General features: G+C 43.1%; 1 protein-coding gene across 2 annotated transcripts in view; it reads left to right on the forward strand.

Annotated features, from left to right (window-relative positions):
- Positions 1-8,393: 8,393 nt before the first annotated feature.
- Positions 8,394-16,988, forward strand: part of BRAF (B-Raf proto-oncogene, serine/threonine kinase) — an 83,401-nt gene continuing 74,806 nt past the window's right edge. The window contains exon 1 of one of the 2 annotated variants that reach the window (XM_074539100.1): positions 8,394-8,719. In XM_074539100.1, coding sequence (XP_074395201.1) covers positions 8,588-8,719 — 132 coding nt within the window. In that variant the 5' untranslated portion in view covers positions 8,394-8,587. The remainder of the gene's footprint in view (positions 8,720-16,988) is intronic. The other variant, XM_074539101.1, reaches the window with a different exon arrangement.

The following is a 16,988-nucleotide window of genomic DNA, read 5'->3' on the forward strand; positions in this document are numbered from 1 at the left end:
TGGTTTTGCCTTTTCACTTCTTTCTTTTCCATGTCCTTTTCCTCAAGTACAATAATAAAAATAAAAATAATAATAATGATAATAAGAATTATTATGATTATTAGGATTATGATGTCTTGAATACAAAGAGGAAGGAACAGACAGGAAAACATCTGAAAGAATTTCTTGTGAAGGCTCAGTCACAGCAGAGCACAGCAATAATGTGTTCAAATGGGGAGGAGCATGACTCTACACAGATGTTAGAGGGACATCACCACCACACTGGCTGGGAAGTTATTTAGGGCTGTCTAAGGGGATAAATATGAAGTCAACAGCATGATGATCATGACATCAAAGTGTCTTTATGCATACTGTGTTGAATTGTTCTGGGTGGAATACTGGGGAAAATTCCACAAAGTGAAGTACTTAGAAAAACTGAGAAGATTCCCAAGAAGAGGGTTTGGTTTATGTTGTCTGAGTCAGGCACAGCTGGGCTGAGCCAAGTATTATAAAATATAACACTGAGACCACTTCTCTCCTGGAGCAGGAGGAGGCAGACTGGATGAGCTAATACATTTTCTCACATCATAGCTAGGTCTTTGAAAACAAATCTCACCAAGAGCTAAAAAAGGATTTTTGTATCCATTAGGTTTTCTGTCTCTGCTTGAAAGTACTTCACTTCATCCCAGGGCTCCTGAAGCTGTTTGTAAATATTTCATAGAGTTCAGAGGGTCTCTTTCACTTCAGTTGTTGTTTCTGTGTGTCTGATGTTTGCCTCATGGGCTGCTTCAGTAAATAGGCTTTTAATGGTTTTAGGAGCAAAAAGCACCTGAGGTCCAGAAAGTCTAAAAGCCATCCTACTGCCACACACAGTGCTGTGTTGCTGCAAATATGTCATTGTCAGTGCAGCACATCCCTCTGTTTCCACTACAGTCTTGCCTGGATAAAAGTGAGTGGGGTCACTTGCCTCCCACCTTTCAAAACTAGATCTCTAAAATGTGATTCCAGCTTAAAACATCTCCAGAAGTGGCCTCACTTTAGAAGCTGCATAAATACTGAGGATCTCCAACTGGTATCAGTGGGATTTACCTCTGTGTACAGGTAAATCCAATGCCAGCCTTTGGCTGATACTGGCCTCTTAAAGACAAATCCTCATCTCTCCAAGACTCTGTGCATGCCAAAGGTGCTTCCCCAGTGACATTCCCCAGCTGGATCTGATGATCCCTGTGGGTTCCTTCCAGCTCAGCATCTGTGATTCCGTGTGGATCAGAGCTGTGTAGTGCTCTCTGGGTGCCATGCATCGGTTTCTGCAGAGGAGAGAGCTTCAGTGGCTCTGGGAGAGCCTCATCCATGAGAGGCTGTGCTGGCACCTGGTGATGGTGGCTTACTTACAAACAGCCACCACTATGGACAAGGTGAGACATTTCTAATTTCTATACCTGCATGCAAAGGAGCCTGTGCAACAGGCAGCATCAAGCTCAGAGTGTTTCTGAGGAGCAACAAGCAATGAGGGTATTACATTCAGTATTGACCTGGCTGGGTAACAGGAAGTTCATTGCATTTTTTTTTAATTATGTGTAGGTAAGCATTGTTCATGAGCTCTAAACCTCACAAATGCTTTCTGAGTCAAGAGCATAAACTGAAAAGTGAGAATTAGGCTACAGAATGTCAGGGTTGTTACTGGCAACTGGAAAATAACCCTGGTAGCCTCCTTATTTTTCTTCTTGTGCAGTTATTTCTGCTTATATGCTATGATGTTTGCCAAAATACTGCTCTGTTGCCTGACACCAATAAGGCCAATGGCATGGTCTGTCTCTGTATTTTCAAGCTCAAGTTATTTGATAGCATCTTCAAGTTAATTAATAAATATTATTGCCCTCTGAGGACAGATATTAAGGTATTGACTAGGCATGCCAACCACTTTAAAAATCAGATGAAATTAAGCCCTAAGCTGGAGTCATTGTTGTGGTTTGACCCGAGCTGGCAGCTGAGCCCCACACAGCCACGCACTCACACCCACCCCAGAGGGATGAGGAGAGAACTGGAAGGATAAAAGGAGGAAAACTCATGGGCTGGGATAAAGACAGTTTAATAGAGAAAGCAAAAAGCTGCACATACAAGAAAATAAAAACAAGGAACTAATTCACTGTTTCCCATGGGCAGGCAGGAGTTCAGCCATCTCCAGGAGAGCAGGGCCCCATCCCATGTAACACTGACGGGAAGAGAAATGCCATCATTCCAAATGTGATCCTTTCTTTTTCTCCTTCTCCTTCTCCTTCTCCTTCTCCTTCTCCTTCTCCTTCTCCTTCTCCTTCTCCTTCTCCTTCCTCCTTTCCTCCTCTTCCTTCTTTCCTCCACCTTTATATATTGAGCATGATGTCATATGGTCTGGAACATTTCTTTGTTCAGTTGGGGTCACCTGTCCTGGCTGTGTCTCCTCCCAGCCTCCCAGTCACCCCCACCAGACTCACAAAAAGCAGAAAAGGCCTTGGCTCTGTGTAAGCCCTGCTCAGCAATAACAAAACCATCTCTATATTATCAACCCTGTGTTCAGCACAAGTCCAAAACACAGCCCCATACCAGCCACTGTGAAGAAAATTAATCCTCCCCTAGCCAAATCCAGCATAGTCATGTAGAACACTCCAGAGGGGGGTTAGAGAATTTGTGCTCATTTACCAAAACAAATGTGTCTTCCAGAGAAAGAGGTCTCCTTATATCCAAAAGGAATAACCACATCCAAGAGCCTTCAGCAGAACTGCAAGCTTCAAGCAATCCACAGCATCAAAAGCAATGAGAGGCCATTGACCACTGCACCAGAAATTTTGCCTGCGGCCAAGGGCATACTCACAGGAATGAGGATAGAGCAACATGGTTAGGAGACTGTCCTAATTCCCACTTGCTTGGTGAGCAGCTTTCTTTTACAGGAGAGACTAAATGTCTGTGAGGCTTGTTTTGTCTTGGTGGCAGTGAGGATTAAAAGACAAAGACACATTATGAATGGTGATACTGACTCTGTCAGCAAAAGACTCTGATGTTTAACATGTAAGACATGCATGTGTGTATTACAATAAAAGCATTCACTTACAGAGGTTATCCATCCTATCTGACCTATTCCTGAAGAACAATAACTCTTAAAACTCCAGCAATGTGGAAGATTGCCCTGAGAAATTGAGCAATGTGGAATATTGCCCTGATATGTCACCATGTTCTTGCTCTCCCACATCAAAGCTGCAGTTTCTGTATTTGATTCCTGTTATTGATTTAGATTTTTTAAACTCTTGAAATATCCTTTCTTCAGGCCAACGCCAACCCTCATGGACTTTTTCTGCTCTGAGAAGAGGCTAGAAACTGGAAGGTACAAGCTAGTATCTAAACTTTTATTAGATCAGAGATGTAGATAGTCACCAACATGTCTGTGAAATGCTAGAGATTCAAATAATAGCAAGTAGTCAGGCCAGGGGAAGCTCAGTTACTCTGGGTATTATGAAGGAAAATCCTAAGACTGGAACATAATTGGAATAGTCATTTTCTGAACAGTAAAATGATTTGATTGAGGTGGTATCCTTTCCTGCCCTTTCTTGGAACACACTCAATCGCATTAGGGGGAGGGTTTGTGCCTAAATGGGATGGGTTTGAGTTGTAAAATGTGATTATTCACACTGCAATAATAATGTGAGGCATATAGCACTGTTTAGTCCTTAAAGCTGATCAGCTTATCACTGTCCAACACAAAGGACTCAGAAATCAGATATATGAACAAGCTGAATGTGTTAAAGCAGTGACCAGGGATACTATGGGAACAGGAGGGGCTAGACTAATCTTTGCAAACATGAGTTGTGGTCTTGGTTTCAGTAAAGTACATCAGGCAGGAAAGCCAGTGTTCCTTGCTCCTTTGTTTCCCTGTTTTCATCTGCTTCTCGTTTCCTAGGAGAGCTGCATCTTCTGCTCCAGTGTCTATTGGGCTGCATTCTCCCTCCATCTCATCTTCTACCCCATCCCTCCCCTTCCTTTCCCCCGGCTGCCACTTCTGTTCCCTCCCCACAGTGGTTTCAGGGCTCCTGCTGTCACTTGAGGGCCCTTCAAATGCCACATAGGTGGGTATTTACACTGCTCTTGAATAAATGTTGGTTTGTTTTCAGTTTCCCCCACAGGGACAAGAGTGAAGGCAGGAAACAGCAGTGAGAGCAGCAGAGCACTCACATGGTGCACCCCAAAGTCTCAATCTAGAATAGGCTATTATTTTTATATAAAATAAAGCTTGTTAGCGCAACATTGCTTTTAATGGTAGAATGAAAACTGAGTTAAAAATATGGTGGATTCACTTTTTTTTTCCTTTTTTTCCCTACTCCTGTTTTACTGGCAGTCTCCACCTATCCTCATTGCTTCTACTCATGTATTTAACTCAGAGGCAAAGAGCTATGAAATCTCCATCAGCTGAAAAAAATCACAGATAAGAGTGTTCAGCAGCAAAGTTCCAATCACCATCTGAATATTATCTAATCTTACATTGAAAGTATGAATATTTCAGGTTTAGCAGATTATAAATGTCCTGAACTAGTTTTCAGGAAGTCCCAAAGGAAACAATACATATGCTCTGTACTGGAAAAGTTTAAAGTAAAGAACAAGGGGGAAAAAAAAACCCAAAAGGAAAAAGCAGCCTTGTTTTTTCTATTGCCTCAAAGTGGATCAATCAGACAGCAATCCCTAGAAAAATGAAAACATGTAGAGTATATCTTAGAGTGGGAGAGATAATAAACTGCTATAGGTGCTAAAGAGCTGCAAAAGAAAAAAATAATATCTGGGTTATATCCTTGAAAATATCTCCTACATTCTTTTCCTGGAGAGTAAAGTAATTTTCTTAGGTGTGTATTATTCTGACTACTAATCAGAAAATGACTGAACTCTGGACAACAGCCTAATTTTTGTTCTGTTTCACCCCTTCTGTCCAAAGTAACAGGGAACACAACTGGTGTCATTAGAATCTGTGTTTTTACAAATTATCCAGACCTGTATTTCTGCTGGTATGAGTGAGAATTTAAACCAGCACTTTAAAATGTGCATGGGCCAAGCACAAATGCTACAATTTACAGGACAAATACTGTCTTTTCAGTGCATGAAAAGGCTAAGCAGATTTTGAAATTTGGATAAATTTTAAGGGCACTTCAGACATGCTGAATTGAAGGTGTATCAAATTTTCACACCCTTTAAAAAAACATATCAATTATCACACCAATATGCAAATCTTGTCATTGTTCTGATTAAGAAAGTGGAAGGCTGGAGTTTTTATTTTTTTGAGATACTGTCTTCTCTTGGGAATATATAAGAGCGTAAAGGAGACCAAGATTAAATTTCATCTAATATTTCTTTTCGATATTCACATTTTGGAGCATTTCATGAAGATCTTATCAAGTTTTGGTGATCTGTCGTGGGTTTTTTGGGTTGTTTGTTTGTTTGGGATTTTGGAGTTTTTTGTTGTTTGCTCTTTGGTGTTTTTTCAATTGGTAGGTTGGTTTGGTTTTGGTTGTTTGTTTTGGTTCTTTTTTTTTCTTTTTTGGGAAGAGATGAAGTGTCCAAATGCTCACAATGAGATAGCTGCTCTCAAGTAATCATATATACATACACATTTTCTTACTGACTGCTTAAAACATTGTTCTCTGAAAGTCCAGGTGTTGATTAGATCAGACAAATGTTCTGGTGGTGGGCAACCTAGGTGGAGAGTCTTGGTCTTTTAGCAGCTCAATTTGTTTTTTCACCTAAAATCAAATTAATTTAAGAGGATCAAACCCCAGTGCATAACCAGGAGTTTGGTGGGAGGTGGCAGGTTTACATTTACAAGTTTGCATTACCTGCTGCCATACCAGATAAACTGGCTGTGCTGCATTGCAGGAGTTAACCAGGCAGTGGCCCACAGATTTGATAGCAGAAACCTGCCTTTCACATCTAGGTTGTAATTTGATTTTGACCTATATTGATCACAAAAGCTAGTCTCTCTAGAAGGTGTTGATGATATGAATTATCACTAGATAGCATTTCATATCACCAAGAAATAGCCACAGTTATTAACTATTTATCTTTCATCATGATGCTTCAAGCAGAGAGGCCAAGTAGCCACCATGTGAAGGAGTAGAAAATTCCATTTGTCACTAGGTGTGGATTCCCCCAATCAAAAGGAAAACATAGTATGAGTAGTATATTTTTTTATCTCATGTATTTCTGGAGGCAGTTCTGCTGTGTTTCCAGCATTGGACATGACTGCTCAGTATCAGAACTGCAGCTCTTCAGTGAAACATCAAATGTGGCAAGAAAGTCCAGCAGAATTCAAAGTGAATGCAAATCTACTAGAAATAATCAGAACCTCAGAAGAAAGAGACCCAACACCACTAAAAGCAATGGGAAAGGTATTACAAGTTACAGATTGATAGTAATCTGCTAATTCCACTGCTGGGGTTATGCCCTGGACATTATTGCTTGGAAAATAAAAAAAGGCTTTGACTGCATTCTGTAGGGGGATATAATGTAAGCAAATAAAGATAGTGTAGAAAGTAATCTTACCCCTAAGGAGTTGCAGCTGGGTCAATTATCAAAGATTAGGAACAGGCCTGACTTTAACAGGCCACAGCTGTAAGCAATGAGAAGAAGAGTGCTATAAAAGAGTGGGGTGGCTGGGGGAGAGGGGAACTGGAGTTTGTGGCTGTTTTGTGAGTAAGAAAGAGTCAGTGCTCTGAGGAGCTGTCCAAGAGAAACACTGAGAAGGTATGGGACTTTTACTATAAGGAGACAACAGTATGGAGCCCCTGCAGTAAGATGACAGCATTCTGTACGTTGAGATTAATTATCCCTTGGTAAAAGCTTCATGGAAATGAATGGCCTTACTCTGTTAGTTAACCTCTACTGCTCTGTTGGGTTTTCCACAACAGGCTATGTGCTGGGAGAGCCATCTCCCATTCCCTCCGCTGCCTTTTCCTTCAGCGATCAGGGAGATTTGTCCCAGTGCTCAGTCCTCAGCATGGGTGTTATTTTCCAGAGTTTGTGAGCATTTTTTCACTACCATTACACATTCCCACTGTGTAGCAGGAATTGCTGATAATTATCCTCTTCATTAATGTGGCTATTAGAGAGAAACTTCTAAACTTGGCCAACTGCTTAGTCTGTACATTTGGTTCTTACATACTTGTGTAGCCTTTCTGTTGACTGCACTGCAGGGCTCCAGCCATAGCAAACCCCAGGCTCCTCTCTTAGCAAGCATAGCCTGTAAAAAAATCAATTTAAATCCATTGAAATATTAAATTGAAGTTGCATTTTTTTTACCAGTTGCAACACTGCCAGTATTGAACTGCATTTGAAATGCTTTTTCACAGCAATGGCCTGCAGTGTGAAAGGTGAAACACAAACCTCAGTTCTCTCACCAGCAATATATGCTCAGAGCTTGTGTGGTTACGTGTTCACAACTGAAGTGAAACAAAGATAAGGATCCTGCACTTGCGGCTTTCAACCTGGTGTATTTTAGCTGGCTACCATTAAACACATCGCGCTGTGTCAGAACAGCCTTTCTCTCAAGTCCTGCTGCTGTTCTGGTCCATCAGCATTTCTTTGGAACGCACGCAAATACAGCTGCCATTTTTTTATTTATAATTAAGACCTTTTCAGCAGGAAAGCAGCTTCAACCACCTGATTTAGCAGGTGTTTTATGCGTGTGAGCAGCATTTCCTTGGGTGCGGCAGACAGGGATTAGGCACAGCTCGAGGCTGTACTTCAGATGGGAGCACTCCCGTGTGGGGAGCGATGGCACCGGGCAGGAGGGAGGAAAGCTCTGGGGACCGTAGCGGTGTCCCTGAGAAGGGGTCCCGGTGTCAGAGCCAGACATGGGAGCAGATCGGGAGCCAGAGCCGACCCTTCCCTGGCGCGGAGCAGCTGTGTCAGCACAGCACAGCCAGGGCCTGAGGGGCTGTCAGTGGGAACCCACGCTGTGCTATCGATCCCGGGATCCATTATCGCAGTTATCAGCGGGGTCACAGCCCGCAGGTGACCCTGGCAGTGTTCAGCGTGCCTGTGGCTTCCGCACGCTGCGTGTCGGGGAGGATTCACCCCAGAGCCGCAGCGCCGAGGGATGCCCGGCATCCCCTTCTGTCTCCTTTGGATTCCGCCGGCACCCCGGGTTTCCCCGCTGCCGGGAAGGACCCGCAGAGCCTCGGGCAGCGCTGTTTAACCCGGTCCGCCGCCGGCTGTGCGGGGCTCCTCCTGCCCCGGCATTCCCGGTTCCTGCGCCCGGGGGCGGCGCCGCCATTGCGCTCCCGCGCCGCCAGGGGGCGCTGCGGCGGCGGCGGATAGGGGGCCGGGCCAAGCCCACGTCCGAGTTCCCAGGGCGACGGGGCGGTCGCGCCGTGACGTCACGGTGCTTCCCGGTGACGTCAGGCTGGCCCATGCGCCGTGGCCGTGGCGATTCTGTGTGACGTCACGAGGCCGGCCGTGACGCGCCGGCGGCGCTGGGAGCGGGCCGGGACCGCGCTCGCCGCCCGCCCCTCGCACTACGGGTCGCGGCTGGGGCCGCCCCGGTGGCGGGGACGCGGCCGCCCCCGGCCCCGCCCTCGCCCCGCCGCTCCGGCCCAAGATGGCGGCGCTGAGCAGCGGCGGCAGCGCCGAGGGGGCCTCGCTCTTCAACGGGGACATGGAGCCCGAGCCGGCCGCGCTCGGCGCCGGCTACGCGGGGGCCGGCAGCGGGGACCCGGCCATCCCGGAGGAGGTGAGGCCACGCGGCGGCCGCCCGCCCCCGGGGCTCGGGCCCGGCCGTGCCGGCGGGGGCAGGGAGCGGGGGCCGCGGCGCGGAGGGCGCGGGGCCCGGCCGGGCTGAGGGCGAGCCCCGCTCGGAGCCGCTGCGTCCCGCCAAGGTGCCGTGCGCGGTTTGGCCATCCCTTCCCCCCGATGCCTTTGAAACACTCGAAATGCGTTTTAAAGCCGAGGCTGGGTTCGGTTCGCTCTGCGGACGTGCCTTTTGTGGAGGCTTTTTGCACAAAGCGTCTTAGGAAATGTTAACGGACAGGGCACCGTGCAGGCAGCGAGGATGTCAGGCCTCTGCTCGGTGTCTCTCTTACATACTTCCTGTGTTTTTGGGGCTTATTACTTAACTTCCCAATCCCACGGCGAGCGAGCGGTACTACCTGTTTTGCTGGGGCTGAAGTGCGAGTTGCGAACGCTTCCGAAATATTTTCGGAAGGGGGAATAAACTGTGCGGCAACAACACAAGGTGCTTCGCAGATTCGAGCGCTGTAGGCATCCAAGGCAGACCCACCTGCCAGATGCCATGCCTCGAGTCTGTTGTGGAGGTAAATACAGATGCCACAAGCTCTGCTGTTTTGTTCTCAGCCTCACCGGCTGGAGAGTGTTTCGGCTCAGCTTTCCCTGGAGTGTCTGTGCAGCCGGTGGGAAACCTCGCGTCTCTGAGCAGCCTTGGGGCCCTGTGAGGAGCCCAGCCCATCTGGGAGCCTCTCCTTTCCAGCCTCCAGCTGGGAAAATGAGCTGGCTTGGACCAGCTGCTCTCTGGGGGGTCCAGTTTGATTCCCAAATCCCCAAAGATTGGGAAGGGGGGTTTATTTATCCATTTTATTTATTAATAGTGTACTGGATTATAGTGGAATTAGTGGGTTGGGAAGTTTGAGAAGTGCTAGAGCTCATGCTGGGTGGATGGCCAGAAAGGAGAAGTAGGGAAAGAGTCTGTCCCTATGGATGTTTGCAAGATGTGAGGTTGATTCTCTCATCTTAAGGAGTTCCTGACTGACTTGCTTGCTGAAGGTAGGCAGAATTCAGCAGTACACATCTCTTTTACACCTACCCAGCATGGTGATTACACACCTTGAGTAATGCCAGTCCAGTCTGAACTTCCCTGAGTAAGGAGAAACTCTCAGCTGGTTAAGAACCCCAAACACCTGAAGAGTGGGCTTCAACAAACACACGCTTTTAGCAGCAAAGTGAGGCTAAAAAGCTTCTGAATTTCTCATTATATCTGTAATTTAAAAAAATATGGAATTAATCCAATAACTGGTTTATATTGTGGCCCTTGAAATAATAACACAATACAGTTGAGCTGCTTAAACTGAAGTATAGGAGAGGAGAGAGGGAAAAGCAGTGGCAGGAGGCAAGAATATTTTTTGAAAAACAATTGTCACGCTGAAGGGATGGTTTGTGAAACTGCTCTAAGTCACTTGAACTTCAAAAATGTTTGAGACTGTGTCAGTCATTAGGTTTGATTCCAAAGGGTAAATTACATAGTGTGGCTGCTCCTGCTTCCATCCTGGATGAGGCAGAGAAAAGTGGTCCAGCATGAGGAGCACCTGCTGAGCAGAAGGGTTGGTGGCCTGTCACTACAGGTGTAAGTATTTAGGAAGTGTGTGGGGGACAGTCTTGTATTATTTAAAAGCAAACTACTTCTGCCTTGGAAATACTGAAACACATGGGTCTCAAGGCAGCCCTTGTTGTAGAGTTTTTATTTTCTGATGTGGTTTTGTTCTGTAGTTAACAAGTTCTTCCTCGAGTTGTAGGTAATTACGTTTTGTTTACTGTATAAGTGCACCTATTACTTCACCTAAACCTGTACCTTAATGAAGTTCAAGCCCAAACAATTGCTGACACAGTTAAAATGGAAACTATCCTTAATACTAAAACAAGCCAACCTCAAGTGTAAGGCAAGTTCAAAGTGCCATAAGTCAGAGAAATACTGAAGTGCGTGGAACTGACTCATGGCTGGAATGTAAGTACATGTTCTAGTGTTTTGTTTCATTGTTTCAAGACAAGGTAAACCCGGGCTTTAGAGGTAACATTGCTGTGGAAGTCTGTCAAGGAGCATGACCTTACTTATTTAAGGCAATACCTGAAAAGGCTTTAGCTCCTACAGTCTTTAGGGAATTGCAGTCCTGATTTCCAGAAGGCAGACCTTCAGTCCTGCACTCAGTTTCTGCTGTTTGAAGGGGAGCAGACAAGAATTTCTGACAGATGTTGAAGTCATCTTACACACCTTACTTGTATGTTAGAGCCCTCTGGTAAATGAGATGTTCTGTATTGAGATTGTAATCGAGTGCCCTGTGTTGGTTACAGCTACTTTGCAGTCCCTTATGAATTCTCAGGGGCTGGGACATTGAAAAACAAATTTATTGTTCAACTCAGTTCTTAATCAAATAGTGGATTTTTTTCCTTTAAAAGTTGCTTGGGTAGCCTAAGTGCTGTTACTAAAAATCTTCTAATAATGAGTATTGCTAAATCTTTTTTCCCCTATGTAAAAATTCAGAGTTGGTTAGGGTGGTTGTCCATGCAGTCCTAAAAAAGATACAGGGAAGGGCTACTTCTTGGAGACAGAAGGATTTGGGATGAGTAGGGCAAGTGCCTTTGGGAGAAATTTGTTCCTTTTCCACTCCTAGTTTGGTTGCTGGGGCTGGGAGGCCTCGGATGAGAGCTGGAATCTGCAGGCACAGAGGTTGGCTTTTCCCCAGCATGAGTTCTCAGGACCAGAGATTGTTTGGATGGAAGGTTTTCAGAGCATTACAGGGTTGTTGATATAGTAAGGAGTGTGTGACAGCTGGGAGGAAAGGTTCTGCGCTTGTTGCTGGAGATTATTTACACCAATATTAAATTAATTCAAATGGGATTTTCTGTACTCAGAGCTTTGTAGCCTAAACTGCTCTTTGTAAGACAGAAATTACTCTGAAGGCTGTGAAGTGAGGGGCTGAGCTGCTGGATGGTTGTTTTCTAGGCAGCAATGCTGGAGTTTATCCTGCATGAATATTAGTTATAAATTTAGAAACCTTAATCCTATGAAACAGATTTAAGAGTAAAATGGAGAATGGATGAAAAGATACATAAAATGAAGATAGAATGGAAAGGCACCTCTAACCTCACAATATGAAGTAAGTGATGGGTTCTCCTAATGTAATGTAGGTGCATGAAGTAAAAGTGGGGTTGATTTTGTTGCAGTAACATTTAAGGAACCTATGGTGCTGGGTATTAGAGGATCTATTTCTCTAAAGAGTTTAATAGTAAACATGATACTTATTTGGAAGCTTGAAACCATATGAGTGGTTTTTTACTTCATTGCTTTTGTAGTTTTGGGAATACATTTTATGTTCAATCTCAATTACGTTTCTGTGCATTAGTATTCAGTGAGTGAAGTAACTCCATATTCTGTGAATGACATCCCATTTAATTGTGAGGACAAGTTAAAGTGGAGCTGGATGTGAAGCATCTTGTAGCTGATATTCTGCAGTAGTATATCTCAAAAGATAAGTGAAATACTTGTTTCTTTTACATAGCATGGGAAAGGCCATGGTTAATCCTATCTGACTTTGGGTCACAGCTTTGAGAAATGCATGGTGTGGCTGAGGGGAGTCTACAGCAGAATACTGGCAGTGATAGAAAGTCTGGAAGGTCAGAGCTTTGAACAAAGACTCAGTCAAATCTGAAGTTGTTGAAAAAACATGGAAATTGTCAAATCCGATGCAAAGAAGAATGCAAATAACTCGTTTGCCAGGCTTGTGATGGTTACTGCCAGAAGTAGTGAGTTTATGTGGTAGCAGAGGAGATGGTTCCATGTTACTATGAGCTGTTCTTTATGGCTAGGAATAGTGAAGCATGAAAATAGACATTCTGAACTTATAAATAAGCTCATTAATGGACTGTTCATTAATAGACTGTCACCTCAACAGGCAAACATACATCAGGAGTGATGGGGGAAAGTTGTTCCAGGTGTAAAAAAGACAATTATTTTGGTAACATCTCATCTTTTTTTTTTTTTCCTTAGGGTTTTTGATTTATTTCTGGCAAGGTGGATTGAACACTAGAACACAACCTTGAAATACTTAGGTTTACTGAGGATAGTAGAGATTTCTACTTAAGGTGTTTTTCCTGAAAGGGACTAGGATTAGCAGCTCTGTCCTGTGGTAGCTTGTTTGATTACACAAAACTTGCTTAATAGTGTGGTGGCTCCTTCTGGAAAGTTGTGATGTCTTGGGAAGCTTGTTTCTTATCTCTGTGGGTATCCACAAACTGGTTGGGAACAAAATGTTAAGTACTGATTTTTTTTTTTTTTCCTGACTTGCAGTCTTGCTTCTTAATTCCCATTTATATTTTGTTGTACTTGTTAAAACTCAAAGACCTCTTATTTTTAAAGCTGTTCTAATAATACTCTTCTTGACACTTGTTTAGCTACGAGTGGCAACTCTTTTGTTGCATGAAGTTAAAAATACTGTAGACCAAATGCATTTTGGGTTTTGGCGCTGTTTTTTGTTTGGTTGGTTTTTTTTTAATAGAGATCTTTTGATGGCATCTTTTAACAAACTGATCTTTTAACATAAACTGATAACCCCCAAGTTTTCTTAAAGCTGCAACATTCCACTTTGTAACAAATCTGTAGTTCACTTTAATTAATTGTTATATCTGTCAGAAAATTTGAATTCATGAAATATTTTCGAGGGAATTTGATTTATAAAGAAATCTAATTTTATTTGTAGTTACAAGGAAAACAAAAGAAGATTTTGATTGATCATGGAATTACTAATTCTCTTCCAGTCTAGCCTTCCAAGGAAGGTGTTTCAGATTTAATGGAGGGGGGTTTCTGAAACACAGTTTTGGCCAAGTGTAAGTTTTATTTTCAGTTTGAACCACTGGCTTCTGGAGGGTGGTGAAATGTACAATGTATCAGAAATGCCCTGCCATAACTGTGTCCCTGTGGTGTCTGCTGCTCCCTGTCCCTGCAGTTTGAGCTCAGTCAGTCAAATGCTGCTGTGACACCAGAGCTGCAGTTTTGCCCTTTGCTGTGCCCAGGTCACCCCTCTCAGCCAGACCTACCCCCCTGTGCCCACTTGGTGCCCACAGGTCCTGTCCTGAACTGACTCCACTCACTGCTACTGAAGGAAATCAGCGCTGCTTTTGCTGCAGTAGTTTAATGCAAACTCACTGAGTGGAATCTCTTCAGCATGAGGAGCACCCAGTGAGTTCTAAAATGAAGTGAGACACTAAAAGAATGTGGTTGGTGGAGTAGTGGTAGTATGGGGGGTGTGTGTCCCCTTTTCTGTTTGATTATTATAAATAATCTTTGTCCCATAAAATTCCATTGGAGCCTGAATTTTATGTGTTTGAATAAGAAGTTGTGCTCAGAGACTTCCATAGCTGGACTAGTCAGGTTTAGGTCCTGACTTGATGGTCTTGAGCTCCCTGTCCCAGGCTGTAAGAACCTTCCTTGGTGTCTCTGGAGCCCTTCTGAGGCTGCCTTTTACAGCAGTAGGGTTGCATGCCACAGCTGTGCCAGGGACGTGAAGGTGTCTGTGAGCTGCTTGTGTAGCGCATGTGCGTTTCCAGCCGCCCTGACCACGTGAGAGTTCTGGGTGCAGCGTTTCGTTTTGTGAGGTGTGAGATGGTTTTCATCGTTTGCAACTGTTCACACATCTGTGTGTGAACACAGCTACTTTCTCACAGCTAGTGCAGGATACAGAAGTCAGCATGCAATATACGGGTTCTCTTGCTTCAGCTTTTTTATTCCACTTGCTCTTGAGCTTTTGGGCTCCCAATCCTCCCTCCTGTGCACAGCTTCTTTCCAACACATTGAAATAAGTATTCATTCAACTGATTCTCCATTCTGTGGCCAGTGCTAAAGAGGGCTGGTTGATGCAGAATTACATGCCTTTTCTTCTCTTTTTCTCCTGCTTAAGCCCCTTGCAGCAAGTGTTTGGTTTGTTGCACCTTTTGAGCATTTGTGAGTTTTGGAGAAGCAGCAACAATGTCTTTCTTTATTCTGTTTCTAATTACGTTTTAGGAAAATGGACCATAGCAGAAAACAGGCAAAAATCTAATTTGTAGCTCTTCTCTTTGACTGAAGGTGCTGCCAGTTCAGGCAGGAATTTTGAGGGAGCAGTGCTACCAGTTATTATCCCACCATGTCACTCCCCAAGCAACAAGAGCATTTAAAATCAGAAAACACAACTTCTCTTCAAAATGGAGCTTTTTGTGCAGTGCCAGATATAGTGCTCAGTATCAAAGGAATTTTCCACGCTATCAGTGTTAAATTCAGGAGATCATGAGTGTGGAGCACTGAAGGGCACTTTTATTTTTCTGAGGTTCTGGTCAAGTGAAATACTTTTGTGAGTTCTCCCAGTATACCTGCACAAAGCTTAGCATGAACGGGCAGTTCAATTTTTACATGAAACCAACTTTGGTTAAACTCTTTCTTTGGGAGACAAGCAGAAAAGACTGTTATTGAAGGATTGAACTTAGTTTAATAATGTGTTGCATAACTAAGTGGCTAGGATATTTTTTTCTTTTGACCCTGGAAAGGAGGATACCAGCTCTAATGTCTTGCTTTGTTATGTAGTGAGGCCTCTTAAACAGTATCATTATTAGTAAAGCTGTTTTAAATGCAGTGGTAAGCAATAAAACTCTGCAAATGCAGTTCCATTGTGTTCAGGCAACATTTGCTGACACTTGGAGCACAGACATGGTAACTTAATTTTTTTTCTCCTCTTTATCTCAGATAAAGAGTTTGTTTTGAAGGTAGACATTTCTGGAATCAGAATAGTGTGTCTAGTTTTTCTCTCTCTAGTACAACTTGTTCAGTTGTGATGTTTGAAAAGCACTATAAAATCAACCTGAAATAAAATACATCATTATAACTAAGAAGTTGATTGTATCTCAATGTTTAGAATTGGATGATTGTATATTGGTGCCTCAGTCTTTGGTCTGGTTTTGAAAATTTATTAATTAAACTCAATAGGTCAGACATTCTCTATAGTAGGTTTAAGGAATGTAGATTTAAATGTGAGTCTTTAGTATCATCTGAGGCAGCTTTCAGCAGAGATTTCTTTAAGCAATCTATAATTCTTCTAGAATACAGTTTGTACTGTCTCTTGTGACATTTTTAAGCCTGTGTAAATCATTGAAAATTGATATAACTTTTTCCAGATTCTAGGTTAAGTAGTTAGTGTAGTTTTTTTTTTTTTTTTTTTACTTTCCTATTCTACAATGTATGGCAAGGAGCTGGTTCTGCCTTTTAAATAATTTCATTTTCCAAGGTGGTACTGGGTTGCTAAGGCTGGGTGGTCTGCTGAGTAGAACACAGAATGCTGCTTAGGAGAATGTGGTTTCTGTGGCAGTTCCTATTTGACTGTTTCCTTTGACTAGAAGCACATTACTTGTGTTTTAAAAATGAAGAAAAGATTTGCTCTATTTGAGCTTTTGAGATCTGTTTGTGATAAAAATAAGATACCTTAACTTCTTTATTGGATCACAAATATTTCTAAACAAGCAGAGTATATTTGTACTCATCCAACAATTCCAGCTGTCTTTTACGTTTTCTGATCAGTTGGTAGAAAACCGTGGCAGTAGTCACTATGTAGAAACAGTTTAGTGGTGGAATATTGCAAAGTTTATAACAAATTATTTTATGGATTGATAATATGGACTTTTAAATAGGTCCTGGTTATCTTTTCTGCCTAGTGTAATTAGTTGTGTACTCTGGCAAGGAGAGAGAAGAATTAAGTTCTGTAGTTCAGCTGAAACTGAGTTTATTTGTTTTGTCATTTTAATTAATGTGACCAAAGCTGTGTAAGAGCTCTACAGGACTAGTGTTTGCTCCTTATAGGCAATTATTGTAATTAGCTGGCTGGTTGCTTGCTTTCCATTACAAATGTGACTTTTCAGCTTTAGGTGTGCAGAGAAATAGTCTGGTGTCTTCATATAATCTTTCTGAAATGTCACTGATGCCTGGATTTAGTGTCATTGAGATTCTGTAGTAGTTACGTGGCTAAAGCAAAATCACATTCTTAAATGGGTTAGAAAATCTAGGTAGTTTATTTCCTCTTTTATTTTTTTCAACCTGTTCCTGTCTAGGAGAAGTTGTTGAATTCATGAATGTAACACAGGGAATTGTTCCTGAGCTCGGTCTGTGCGTGATCCTCGTGACTGCTGCATTAGTATCAAAGTGAGTAACAGGGACTACTAGTACTGCAACACAAAAGCCATGAAAATATGGAATTAAA

This window comes from Zonotrichia albicollis, chromosome 4, assembly GCF_047830755.1.
Source record: "Zonotrichia albicollis isolate bZonAlb1 chromosome 4, bZonAlb1.hap1, whole genome shotgun sequence".
Taxonomy (NCBI): Eukaryota; Metazoa; Chordata; class Aves; order Passeriformes; family Passerellidae; genus Zonotrichia; species Zonotrichia albicollis.